The 14,583-nt window shown below is 37.4% G+C and overlaps 1 protein-coding gene across 2 annotated transcripts in view; it reads left to right on the forward strand.

Moving 5' to 3' along the window:
* Positions 1 to 14,583, forward strand: part of suclg2 (succinate-CoA ligase GDP-forming subunit beta) — a 92,219-nt gene that overhangs the window by 14,868 nt on the left and 62,768 nt on the right. The window contains exon 2 of one of the 2 annotated variants that reach the window (XM_067504836.1): positions 7,080 to 7,221. In XM_067504836.1, coding sequence (XP_067360937.1) covers positions 7,080 to 7,221 — 142 coding nt within the window. Of the gene's footprint in view, positions 1 to 7,075; positions 7,222 to 14,583 lie in introns of both variants that reach the window. The other variant, XM_067504835.1, reaches the window with a different exon arrangement.

The following is a 14,583-nucleotide window of genomic DNA, read 5'->3' on the forward strand; positions in this document are numbered from 1 at the left end:
TATGCTTTCTTCCAGGGCAGCAGTGTTGCGCTAGGATTATTCTTTTACTGTCAGCTCCTCAGGAGTATTATCATTTGACTATCTGATAGAATTTAGTAGGACTATGAGTGACAAAAACAGTTACAACTCAAAACAGTGGTCATGGTTAATAGAAGATGATTTTGAATTAGTGTGTTTTGGAGGAGAAAATCAGGAGAGATTTATTTATATATGTTTATTATAAAGATATTTATTTGATATGTATTAATTGGACAAGCTACTGGTAATGAAATTATTTTGCTCCTTTGTCAATATTCCTCAACATTGCAGTATACCCCTTGATAATTTTGCAACACTCTTTGTAAACCTAGACCCTCTAGTCCAACTTTGTCTGGCTGTATAATATGGGAAATGACTGTGAACATGGTACCCAGTAACCTTAGCTGACATTGCTATCAAACCAGTCAGATGCACATGTTAGAGCTATATTCAGAATTGACTTTCAATGCAAAACACTAAATGGACGTTAATTAATAGTAATTAATCAATTACTATTAGTTAATTAATTTTATGAACACTTAGCAAGATTATGAAAGTTGGTAAATTTAATCTTCAATGCATTGTAATGTTCTCCAAAGTGTGCATTAAATGAATTTCAAATCTCTATGACTGAACTAAAAATATATCCTCCCACTTTCTTTATAGCAAACCAATAATATTTCTGTTTTTTTTAATACTATTTAAAGAAATATCTTTTTTTGTTTTAATATTTTATTTTGAATTTTTTTTGCTAGACACAAGAAGCCATTGGACATAAAATGGTCGAATGGTACAAAATACGAAACCAAATCTACTAAATCTGGTGGATTTTAGATGTACAGTGTTTAGTTAACCTATTAGCAAAGACCTCTGTAATAACCTTTCTGTTGAAGCTTTAAAGACCAATGGGTCTATAGTTTGGAGGGTCTTTTTCATCCCTTGCCTTTTTTGTGTAGATGGCAGATGTTGGCCTTGTACAACACTCTAAGCAGCAATGACGCAAGGAGGGAAGTTACTCTGTTTTTACCTCTGAATGGTGTAGAACCAGACGTGTCAGCATGCTGGTTATATTACAGCATTGCTTTACTTTGGGATGACAGATTCAGCAAACAGCTGTGGTAATATCAAGCCTCACTTCATCTTTTTAATTAGGAATTCCAGTAGTCAAGAATTCCTTCACAGCACAACATAATAATAGTAAATATATGAAAATAGAACTGCTGTTTGTCAAAACCAGAGATTGTAGCAACTGGCCAACATTAAATCATAGTAAAGGAATGTCACTCTCACACAAGAGTAAGTATTTCGCAAGGTCAATCAATACAGCTTATCAGTCATGTCATATTTTAGACCTTTAAAAATGTACACAGTATTTACAACATCGTCAGTTACTTAAATTGCTCACATAATCGGTTCATAATTTCTCATCACGAACATTGATAAATGATGAATTGTACATCTCCACTCATGTATCATTTATTATTATTATTATTATTATTATTAGCTATATTTGTTTGTGCTTTCCAGTTGGTAATGACCTGTATGCTCACAGACAAAGAAGGCAAATTATTCTAACCAAATGGCGTTTAATGCTCTTTGTATGAAGTAAAACAATTACATGCCTCAGATATGCTGACTATAAATAATGATTCAGAAGTTATTCAAAAGCATCAAGTAAAAAATTTCAATTTGTTTCTGATTAGATTTTTCTCCTGCATTCCCACATCATTCACACTCTATACTCGCTGCCCAAGTGTAACAAGAGGTTGGCTTTAGGTAGCTAGTTGGGGAACTCATTCGAGACAGTGGAAAATGTTTTCAGCTTCATTACCCACAATATAAACTAGAAACAAGAAATTTAGAACAACACCATTAAAACATAGAGTACACCCTCTAGTAATATCACTATGTTCAAATGGGAGGTGTGGGTGGGTGGATAAGTTTTACTAAAGTCAAGCTAGAGAACTTATTCATGGTGAACAATTGAAGATGATGGCAGCAAAAAGAACGAAGCTACACTGACCTGCCTACTTTAAAATGTGTTATGATAAGCATTAAATACTGTCCCTCAACTTTTTAACAATTATGGGCACAATTATGGACAAGACAGTAACATCCATAGACAGTTGACGATTAAAAATAACATAACAAGGTGACTAGGACCAAGCAAACTACATACAACAGCATAGTTATTAGAGTGCTCATTTTTAATAGTGTGTGCTACATTCTAAAAAGTGTCCTAGGTTTCTTTCCACTGTGGTGTTTTGCCCATGGTAACTGTCAGCGCCTGAAGGGACACTTCCAGCCCCAAATGACTTATCCAGTAAGCAGCAACTATTTTGGGAAGTGTGCACAGCTCTTATCCATCCTTATCCTGCACATCCTTTTTTAGGTGACAGAGGAGCCATTTCATTCTTTATTGGTTTGAAAATCCTAATCATTTTGAATAGGTACTCTCAACCTTTTTATGATATTGCTGTAATGGTTCCTGTATTGGAGTTTTCTTCTACTTGCAATAGATCTTTTATGATAAAATTTGGCAAACCTTGGAATTTTCATTCTAACTCTGTATTGTGATCACAACACACAATTGATTTTGATTGTGTTACCTACAACCAGCAGGTTTATTCTTTTGAAAAGGGAGGCAAAAAGTGAGAAAAATGTACTGTCACTGATGGATTGTCGACTCCCAAACTTAGTTTCCTCAGCCATTTTCAAACATGCACTGGCATCCAGAACTTATTTTGGACTTTACCTGGAGGACCTGCATATGAAAATGCAAATGTCCAAGTCAGATGGCCTGGACATTAGCCAGACTTAATTCTGCGAGCCCTCTAGTACAAAGTGCTGGGTTAGGTTAGAGCATGCTGCTCTAACCTGTATTTTCAGGAGGATTAAAGGCGAGCAAATGAGCATGTTAACAGCATTTACATCAGGCAACGGCCTTTTTTTGACACGCGGCTTTAATGTGCGCTGTTAACACTTTTTCACAAAGCAGAATTTTTCTGTTTTGTTTTACCTGCTGTACACGCTGACCCCTCACTTTTACCAAGACGAGTTTCTCCATGTGAGATCTCTTTTGACTTGGACAACCTCCCTCTGTTCCGTGTGTGAATTCTCTGAGCGTTGCCCTGTGTTCCAGTGTAAAAGAAAAAGCTTATTATTAGTTTTTAATGCCAAGGCTTGAACCGTTAGAGATCAGAATGCTGTTCACACTTATCATCAAAGTGCAGGCTCAACAGTGTTTTAATGATAATAATCCAAATTTATTCTGAGTGGTTCCACATACTTAATAAGTCATTGTGTGATCTGATGATACTTTCTGCGCTACCTGGTTATGTGACAGGGCTGCCATTTTCTTCCATCAAATGTAGACCAAAAGATGGACTGACAGATGGAGACATGCACCCAGGCAACAGAGCTGATCTTCCCAAGGCAAACAGTTTGAAATGGCAGGGGAAGTGGATGTTTTAGGAAAGGAAGCCCTGCGGGTACCTGGCAGCAGTCAAATGAGTCTGCAAAACGGTGTTAACATGTTTTGCGGCTTTATTTGTCATGGCTGTGAGGTAATATTCTGCCAAGGCTGACATTTAGGAATGAGCAACAGCCAAAAAAGAAGGAATCCTTATTGTCATACACAATCATTTTTCCGAAATTTTGTACTTTTCTCTATTTATTTTGTAGATTCCTTTGTGCGTTCTTTACATTGTTTTTCAGATTTTAAATACACTCTTTATACAGTCTTGCAGTACATTTGCTGCCCTGCATGTGAACTCCTCTACATTGGTGAGAGAGTCATATCATCAGTTTTTGCTGTACAGTGCTAAGGGGGATACATTTGAAAGGCCGTGCACTACATGTACACATATAATCTGCAATAACTGAAGCTTATAGTATCAATTGTATGGAGTTGCAGGCAAGACTGCAGGCTTGACCTACAGATGCCCCTCATTAATGTATTCATTTATGCCAGAGAAGAAGACAATATGGATCAACATGTACTGTTCTCCTAAAAAACAACTCTAATGAAGTCTGCAGACAGTCTGTTCTCCATTTGAACCTTCACAATAGCTGGAATAGAAAATGGTAGGTAATAGAGTTTGCTGTGGCACAGATAAAGTTGGTTTTGGCATGAACTGTGGATTACCAGTCATGCGGTTGTGTTTTTAGTTAATACCGACTGCTGATTGTGTCTAGTTCTACATTTGGCTTGGCTCTTGTCTATTAGAGCAATTATATAAAGCTTATTAGGCTAACAGTGGTGAAAGAAAACATTGATCAGCAATGACATTAAAAGCATCACAGGCATACTGTGCCAAATACTGTGTGGACTGCGAGTTGCTGTAACAACCTCAAGCTTATGGGATAAGTTGAAAGGGATAAATAAAATCATGTTCCAAGGTGCCTGAAAAAGTGACGGTATGCAGAGGCATTTTTACATTTATTTCCTCAGCACATTATGTCGTACGATGTTTGGATTTTTGTGAGCGTTATTCCATATGTCATTACAAAAAATATTGGAGACATTGAACTTTAAAATCTGTGTCAATTATTCATAGGCTTTTCTGCCAGAATTAATTTGAATATTTTTTAAAATCGTAGTCAAAATTGATAAATGTGATTTTTTTTTTTTTTTGAGTAATTAATCATGTAGCATGTAATTAATTTGATAATTTTTTATCAATTGCTGACAGTTCTTCATCATCGGTTTCATTTATATAATTTTTTTTGTTTGTTTTGTTTCAGAGGTAGCCAAAAGAGCACCTTTAAATAAACAAAGTTAATAAAAGGTTTAATAGGGGTTCATAAGACTATGGGGCAAAACATTTTTTTTTTTTCCAACTTGGAATCGGATTTAAGTTTTTATGACCCAATGAGCTCAAGATGAACCTGTGTTAAAGTGATGGCAAGGCCAAAGTGTGGAGGGACCAAAATCAGCTATGTTCCCAAATACTACAGGAAACTATATTTTAACAGTGAAGACAAAATGATTAATGTTTTCCATTGCACAGCACACATAATGAAGAGGAACCACAAGACCGTGAGCTATGTCATTCTTCAATGACCCTTGTTTTGAAATCCACACGGGAGCCACAGTTACATAGAAATTTGAAGTTAAAACTTTCTCACTTTTTCCCAATATTGCAGCTGAGCTCTTTCTAAATCGGACTCCACTGATTGTGCAACCAGCTCTGCTCGTAAACTGCTTATCATGCATATACTGTATTGAGAGAATAGCCACTTCTGTCCCACCACTAATCACTAGTAAGTACTAACAGTCTTTGGTAACATCAATTCACTCCATTCAGAATCTAATGGTTGAAATATACTGGAGAAATACAAATGTTTCTTGGGCCCTGCTTCGAACCTCATCTGCCTTTTCTCACTTGCCCATGAATAATGGAGTAAATGACTTTAAAAGGCACAGAGTGGCCTTGTCACACGCTATGCACCACTGAATGAGATCACTGCCTGAAACAATATAGTACATGCACACACGCCCACAAAATCATCTTGGCTGTGACAGAATTTGTTGGTTTTTTTTGGTGTGTGTGTTTCTTTTTTAACCTTTGCAAGGAAATCATGTGGAATATAAATCAATAAATACAGATTTGGGAAATTGTTCTAGTTCTTAAATGTAATTTGAAAGAAGTGTCCTTTACAGCTTCCCAAAGAAAAGGTGGTTACTTAAAATGCTTTTTTTTTAATGATAATGATAATAAAGAGAGAAACTTAAAAGGCTGGGAGCAACAAAATATTTGATGTTTCTTTTTTCTCCTTGAAAACAATTGAAAAGATGAATAGTTTATAAAAAATTTTTAAAGTTCTAATGTCTTTTTCATTATTCTGGTCACATTAAAATAATTACTTTGGAAAAAACACTATTCTTTAAATATGACTACTTTTATGTGCTTTTACAACACAGAACCTCATATTAGATATATTATATCTTTTGAATTCAAGGTACTATGTTATGGTACTTAAGTTTATCTTACACAGTACACTACATTCAACTTGTAACATGTTTAGCCAAAACATTTGTAACATCTTGTGTCTTCCATCAGATCATTTAGATAAAAACAAAAATGTTACTGCTACTACTTTTCAAATCAAGATTGTTAGAAACAGTATATCAGCCATGCAACCTAAGCACTTTTGGTGTGATGAAGTTTTGGATTTTATTATTTTGATAAAAGATAGTGCTACTACTGGTAGCATATAGCAGTGGTGGTATATCATAAAAATATACTATAAAGGAACATCAAGATTTCTTCTACATTACATTTGGACATGCATCATGCAGGTGACCTTGAATAACCAAGGTTTTGTTTAACCATCATGGATGTAAACGTGAATAAAAGCTCCGGTACATTTAACTTGACTTGTCAGCAACATAATTTAGTGCAATTGTGAAGTTATTATCATGTTGGTTTAATCTTCAGTGGTAACTGAAATACTCACACTGAAGCAACATTTGCACACTGAACCATAATTTACCTCACAATCCTTGTTTTCCCTTTACTTTAATAGCCTTTCTCTTCTTAACGACTCCCTGAAGATCTTTCTAGTGAAAACATTTGCATGCACGAACACATACATGCACACAGCACTGTGTAGCGGTGCACAGGGATTCTAACTCTAACGCAGCCTGTGTCCCTCCGTCACATTAAAAAGGCAATTTCTTTTTAATAGCAACAACAGCTGGAGCTGACAGGGCCTGGGTCTGCTGATGGAGCAAACAGCTACAGCTCAGGCCCAGCTTTCTGCCTCATTATGAGAGAGAGAGAGTGAGAGAGAAACTCACTAAGGGGGTGACAAGCAAGAGGAAAAGAGGATGTAGCCTGTGCACTCTGAGGCAGGTGTGAGACATATTTTGGTGTTGTGTAATGTAAAACACCTCAGCACTGAGTGCAGCGGCTTGGTGAGCTGTTGAGCTGAAGAGGAAAAATTGTTATCATTAAGTGTGATGGAACCCTTGAGATATGTACCTTATAGCACTGTGTTAACTTACAAGTAACACTTACTTATTTTGCCTCTTTCTTTCCCTTTCTCCCTCGCAGCGCACCTGGCTGAGTCCCAGGAGATGGCTGAATCTGCAAGAGTACCAGAGCAAGAAGCTGATGCAGGAGAGTGGCGTGGCTGTCCAGCGCTTCTATGTGGCCGACACGGCTTCTGAAGCCCTGGAGGCTGCAAAGAGACTGAGTGAGTAAAAGGGAGAGAGACACACAAACACACACACAAAGGCCATGTATTTTATACAGCTATAATAATTAATGTTTGATTTCACTTAACATTTTTGCGTTGAGCACAAAACAAGTTTATGAATCAGCAGTGTAAATGCTGTATTAACACAAGAAGCTGTGCTCATGTGAGCTTCCCTAAAGAAATAAAACTGGTGAAGGACCTAAATAAACAAGACTCCGACACACTTCTTGCACTTGATGCTAAAAACTTCAAGTTTTCCCCACTTGATGTTGTGTCAATGTGAAGGACAGAGTCCAGTTCCTTAAAGAAAAACCTTTTTCTTAATATTTCTTCACCAGAAACATGCTACAAAACATGTCTTAATGAGTAGAGGTGCTGTTGAAGCCTCTTGAACAGCACTGGCAGAAGTGCAGAGATGCTTTTAAGTGAGGCAAACTTTTTTAACCAATCAGAGATTTTCACTTGCTTTTACTTGATCAGTAAATCTTGGAGCATTTTCATTTATTGTAATTTGTAAAGTCTGCAAAGAGCCTGTTGGAATTCAGCAGGGCGTTGCAGAGCAGAGAGAGGCAAAGGGCAGGGAGAAGCACTGAGAATTTATTTCTAGCTGTATATTAGTGCTAACTTAAGTTGCAGGCTGTCACTTAAACATACAGAATTTGAAATTAGCTATGTGATAGATGAACTGCTGAGTTTGCATTGTAGCTGTACTTTAGGTCTGTTGTGGTAGTAATATTTTAAGTATTTTGCCCTGTTAATTGCATTATATGCAGAACTTTTTTCTTTAGCAATACACAAGGCTTGTTGGAATATATAGGGAGTTCTGTTTGACCACATGGTCATAACATTGCCTCATTGCACCAGCACTCTCATGATGTATAGATTTGCACATAACCTAATTCTTTGTTATATAAGAGTTAATAATGAGTTAGATTTAGCATTTTCTAATCTGTGATTTGGATGTAATTTCTGTGTAAATGTACTGCTGTACACTGTGAAACCTTATTTGTCTTATTTGTTCCGCATTGCTCTATGGCCCTGATTCACAATGTGCAAGTGGCTGTGGTTAATCAGGGCTGAAGTTTTATCAAGTTTAATCGTGTCTTTATATTTTTTTTTTTTGCTTATGTGTGGAAGGCTTTGTTTTTTGAGCTTAGTGGTTGTGCCCGCTCAGTTTTTCATCATGGCAGCCATCCGTGCTAATTTGTTTCACAACCTCTCGAACTCAGTTTCTCAAGCTTTGCACACTTTTTAAATTTTTTATTTATTTATTTATTTTTAATCCTTGGTTACATTATGGGCTTTTGCCCCCACACACTCACACAAAGTCATGTACTGAAGTGACTGAAAGTCTTGTAGCACAAATCTTCACCATTGTACTTGAACATGAACAGAAATGATTTAACACACATTTGTATGCACCCACACAGCTTTCTCTTCCATCCCCTACATTTTCTGTTCTACTTTCTTCCCACACATCAAACTGGCCAATACATACAGTGAATATTTCCACCCTCAGCTTTATATTTTATTCAGTGTCCTCTCCAGCTACAGCAGCGGCTTTATGATAGTGTATCCAGGTTGGTTGTCAGCCAGTGAGGTGCCAGTCTTACCGCTGCCTTTGGGCTCCACCGCCTGGGGCGCTGCTTTCCGTGGCCCTGGATACAATGGAGACAAAGATAAACTGAATAGGAAGCAGAGCATATATATTTTCATGAAAGTGCCTATATTACTAGGTGGAGGAAGAAATTTGAGAGACAGAAAACATTGGATTGAGAACCTGGAAGGGAGCAGACAGCTTAATAAAACCCAGGTTCCACTTCAGGGCTGATTTACTTAAGATTTTTTAGCGTTTAGATACTAACAAGACACATAGCATTTGTTCATAGTAATGGCATCATTATGAGGTAAGTGGCACTGCCCGAAATTCCACATATGGGTTATTGTAATATGTATTTTGGGCATTTCTCTGTTGAACTGCAAAATATGTGCAGAGGGAAAGGACCTCTATACAAATAGCAAGTGCAAGTCATTTATCACGGCGGATTGTCTACTGCAGTAGGGGTAATTGCATGACTACAGTTGTGAAAAATATTTATTGGTTTCTTCAACCAATATTTCAAGCCCAGTAGCAGATAATTTAACACTCTCTTTTACATGGCAGTGCTACCCAGAAATGGGCCAGACATGTGTTAAATAACCAATAATCAGGTCTTAATTAGCTACGGTGTATTCAAATTCACTCTACTGTGGCTATGACCACTTACATCATGAGTGAGTGAGTTCATTTCCTCCTGAACTGAGAAGGGGCCGACGCACATTTTTGCAGCTCTGACAGTAACGTATGATTGGTTAGTGAATCAACCCCTCTGTTCTCATATTTTCAAGCGGCTTCCTCATCTCCTCTAATTTTATGCACCACGATTTGGTCAGTGTTCTTGGCCGTGTGTGTACATTTGTCACACGTGTTGTATCCCATGACTGTGGCTGGCTTAATATAAAATCATGCAAGAAAGGATCAACCAGTGCTTTATTTTTTCAGAAACACAAAGTAAGTGTGTATGGCTCAATCACTGGGCCATATTAGGTCCTCCATGAATGTCACGGTGGGTAAAAGAAAGGGAGATCAGTACCTTCTTTAGTTAAGATCTGTTGAAATACAAATGGATACTACCATGGTCTGACTTCCTAAGGCTGTGGGAGCAGATGAGGGTGTTAAGTGAGCCCTGGCTGGAGCTCTCTTTCCACTGTAGAGGACATTAGGTATAGCTCCGTATAAGGGATGCGGATGCTTGAGCTATCTGAGCTGACCAGTAGTGACTCAGATGGATTTCTGTGTGATGTTGATATCTTGCTGTGAGCCCCTGGTTCCCTTCAGACCCAACAGACTGAACCAGTCAAGCAATGGAAGCGCAGACACAGATGAATGACATATGTAGGGTGAGCTTACCCATATACTGTAAGCACACAAAGACATGTAGGCTCACACACATGCACACCAACCAGTATTCTCTTCTCAGCTACACTCACTTAACCATGAAGTAGTTAAGTTGACAGTACAATTGCAGGGATGCTATATAGAATCTTTTCTCACTCCTATCATGTACTGTAGAGTGGGCAGACCCTCTTAAAGTAGACACAGATTGATTTGTACTATTACTGCCGAGGACAAATAGCTTAAAATCTTTCTCCTTCTCTATCAAAACTTAGAAAAAAAATATCCGACATGGACCATTGATTCCCTTTAACTTGAATGACAACTCTTAGGGGAGAGTTTACATTGTGGCAGATGGGTGACTCACAACCAGTTAATGGCTCATGGAAAGTAGGCTTTGATTTCTGTGGCCCCATACTGGGTGAGCTGTGCAGGGAGTTATCAGAAAGTCCATGGTTTCTGTAAAGTGTACTCCTCTGGGACGCTAAAAGAATGGCGCCCAACTCCTGCTGTCTGTCCAAACCCAATGAACCACATCCACAATTCACATACTCAAATTTATAATTTGTGGATTGTGTGTGTGTGTGTGTGTGTCTGCCAAGCTGGAGTTTGGCTAAATAAACTCTTGGACCTTGAAGTCACATTAATAGAACTATTATATCTAAATATTGTTAACTTTTTTGAGACATTTAGGTATGCCATCCTGTGGTTTGGCAATGCTGGTATAAATACATATTCATGATGTTAATGTACTGCATTACACTGTTCAAAAGTGAGTGGATAACATACTAGTGAATGTACAAAGTTCTGTATCAGTAATTGATGAGTATGATGTCATACTGCAGTATTACATGGTCCTATTATTCAACTAAACTCCTGTCTACAAAACTAGAAACTCATGCATACATATTTAAAAGGGTTTTTTTCGTCTTTGCCATCTCCTTCTACATTGTACAAATATTGTATGTTATCGGTAATGATTTAAAGTTCCAGTCAATGTAAGTCTGAATTGCCTTTCCTCAGGCAGTGATATGAGTACAGTCATACACAGGCATGTTGTATAGTGAGAGATATTTAAAGATATAAACATATCCATGATTTTCATGAAGGCATGGTTGCGGTCTAGCAGTTTTGAGATATCAGAGAAACTCCAGTAATGAATATAGATTTTGTGTTTGCCTTCAAAGCAGACGTGCACTGCCATGCATGTGCACAGAAATATCCACACACATATCCACATACCTGTGCCCTGCTACAGCCAAAGAGAATGTGATTATGCAGTCCACTTTGTGTGTCGCCACCCACTTGACAGATGCATCTGTTGAGCAAATCTTGATGGATTTTCAGTCTGAATTCTAAATCAAAACCATATTTTCCCTTGCCTTGCTTGCTGCGAGGGCCCTTCATGTCTGCCATGCCTCCTGCCTCCCCCAGCAATCATTCATTGACAAAGCGGCAATGGAAGAAAATGCTTTGGATTCTTATAGCATCTTCGCCACATGTTGAGCCTTTGTGATGAATGGGAAGAACCTATACTTCTGTATACATATATATACCTCATATCAGTAGAGTTTGGAATATGTTGTCCCTCTTTAGCGGTGTCATCTTTTTGTCTTTGACAAATTGTGTTGTGATCTGTATCATTCCGTTATTGCTGTCTTGTTTTCAGTTTTAGAAATGTTACCTTGTCAATTCCTTTCAATGCTGTTTTTTTTTTTTTTTTTTACTTCTTTTGGCTTTACACAGTCTCAGCGCCAGATTCACAATTAACAGGTATGAATCACTTTAATTTATTTCACTCAGCCATGAATATTCAGTGTAAACAGAGTACTTTTAATGCATGGCTGTCAAATCTCATGTGTGCCTATTAGTGGAACAGTTAGATATGTTGGCTTACTGAATAAGAGTGAGCTTCTTTGACATTCGCCAACTCTTTAGAGAGGGTGTGTGTGTTTACAGATGTGCAAATTTTTGTGTGAGGAAAAAGAAAATACAGATATATCTGGTCAGCTCACAAACACGTCAGTATTGATACGCTTAAAAACACTTTGTACATAAGTGGATAAGGTAAATATAAGTTTCTTGAGTCAGAAACTTGAAACATTTTATTGCCATGCTATATATAGTGGTTTGTTTTTCCAGAGAAGAGAGAGAGAGAGCCTTTTTTGCTTACTGGGAATCTTCAAGAGCTCTTCAAAATAAGTGAATGAGGCTCACACTGTGCCTGAGATTATGTGTAAATAAAAGTAGCTTAAGGCCAAGGGCACTGTTGTGTGTATCTTAAAGTGATTGTTTCTGTCTGCTCATTAAGTTGTCTTTGGAAGCTCAGACCACTTTACGCCTCTGTCCTGTCAACTGTGAATTGAGACGGATCTTATTGTAAACCATGAGCTAGCCACACAGTTTCCACACAACTGGATTAAATTGTGCCATGTTGACTTTAGTGTCCATTTACAGGATTACTTTACCATCATGACTTTGCTTCACAAATAAAACATTAATTTCATCTTTTTAGATAATTAAAAATATTTGAAAGCAAGTAAATCAGCCGAATTTACAGCCGCTTTTCTTTTTTTCTTTCATTGTTTAAAAGTTAAATTAGTATATGAAGATGTCAGCCAATATTTTATCATAACAGGGCACATGGTCCTGTCATGAAAATCAATTACCAGTATGTGCAGCATTATCTAATTTGCAGCAAAACATCTGAAGAGTGAAGAGTTCATCGGCAAACCAAAGGCAAGTAAGATAATTTTCGATCTCCTTTCTTGGAATTTAGTGATTTGAGGTGTACCATTTTGCAATAATGTGCAGAGGAGACCCTATGCATAGCAGCCTGTAGTGGATAGGAAGCGTTTTTTTTTTTTTTTGCCATTTGTAACAGTGTGTGTAGACAGGGGACACACCGGACAAAGGGCCATGTTGAAAGTGCCTGTCTGTCAGACTTTACAGTCCTCAAATAAGAACAAAAGACTGTTTAGATATACATATATTTACAGACTTATAATAGTAAATAGTTTAATATTAAACTTCATTTTAACGTGCTAACAATGAGGAGGGGACCACAAATTCTTTGTTCAGATATTTATCTGCTGTCATCCTCATGTTAAAGTAAGAACTGAACTTGTGTTATTTTTAATAACTTGCAAAGGACCGTATTCCGTGACCTGGACCAGGAACACACCAGGATATTGATGGCTTAGTTTTAGTAGTTAGTCATAGTGATTATATCACAGGGTGGACTGTGTGAACTCACTCATTCACTCAAGTGTCATGCTTGTCAGATACTTGTTTAATTAAAGTGCAGATGTCTGAACCTAAACTAGAAGCATGAATAAAATGTTCCAGGAAAACTACTTTAGACTTATGGTTTTACTTTTTGTCTGTAATAAATATTCAAAGAATTATATCAACAACAGCAACAAATGGCAGCAACGTTTAATTTCTCAATAGTGGTAATATATCAGCATGTTTTATTAGTAAGTGTGTGAAATAAAATACTGAAGTCCCACGCCAAGAAATGGCATAACACACATGCTCACACTCGGGGTGCCTCCACATTTTTTTAGGTGGTGATATCAATTGTTCTGTTTTCCCTGGCAAGGTGCAGAGAAGCATTTACACCTCCGACTGGGCCTGGCACTTGTGTATGAGATCATCTAGAGAGAACCATATGCTTCTCCACCAGCCCAACACTGTACATGCTGCTTAGCCTTTGCCATCTGTCAAAGAAACACTCCTCCCCACCATGGGCATAACCACAAGCCTTTCAGAGAACTTCCTTATCCATGGGTGACATATGCATCTCACCCACGTTGTCTTTTGAACTACATTCATTCACACAGGCCAGTTGAGATACTGTTATTCTTTGTCACTCTTCTCTTTTAATGATTTCTTTGCATATGAATGGACTAACACCATCACAACTCGAAGGCCCCACCAGTTTCTTGTCAATAGATACATTTTCAGGTTATGATGTCAACCATTGTATCAGAGTAGATTGATTGTATTTTGTAAATAAATTTCATTACAAATTTGAACATTGAGAATGTTTTAATATTATTATTGATATATCAATAAAAAAAATACAGTCTAAGCACCAAAGGCTCTGCTCTCTAGTCTCTAGCAGGAGGCATTTGTCATTTCATTGTCACTCACCATATTGTAGCTTTATAGGTAAATTAGATCATTGTTAAACAAATGGTGGGAAAAAACAAGCCACGTTGAACAGAATAATAATGACGTGCTTGGAAGTAGCTTAGGTTTAACACCACAGATGAAAGAGTTACGTATAAAGGCTGCTTTAAAAAAAAAAAAACTGAAACATCACCACAGCTATACATCTAAAGTCACCTACAATTGCAATAAAAGGTCATGGAACAGTTTGCATCTCCCTAGTTTCTGCATAAATTGGTCGTAAAATG

The sequence above is a fragment of the Channa argus genome, chromosome 5 (genome assembly GCF_033026475.1).
Source record: "Channa argus isolate prfri chromosome 5, Channa argus male v1.0, whole genome shotgun sequence".
NCBI classification, from domain to species: Eukaryota; Metazoa; Chordata; class Actinopteri; order Anabantiformes; family Channidae; genus Channa; species Channa argus.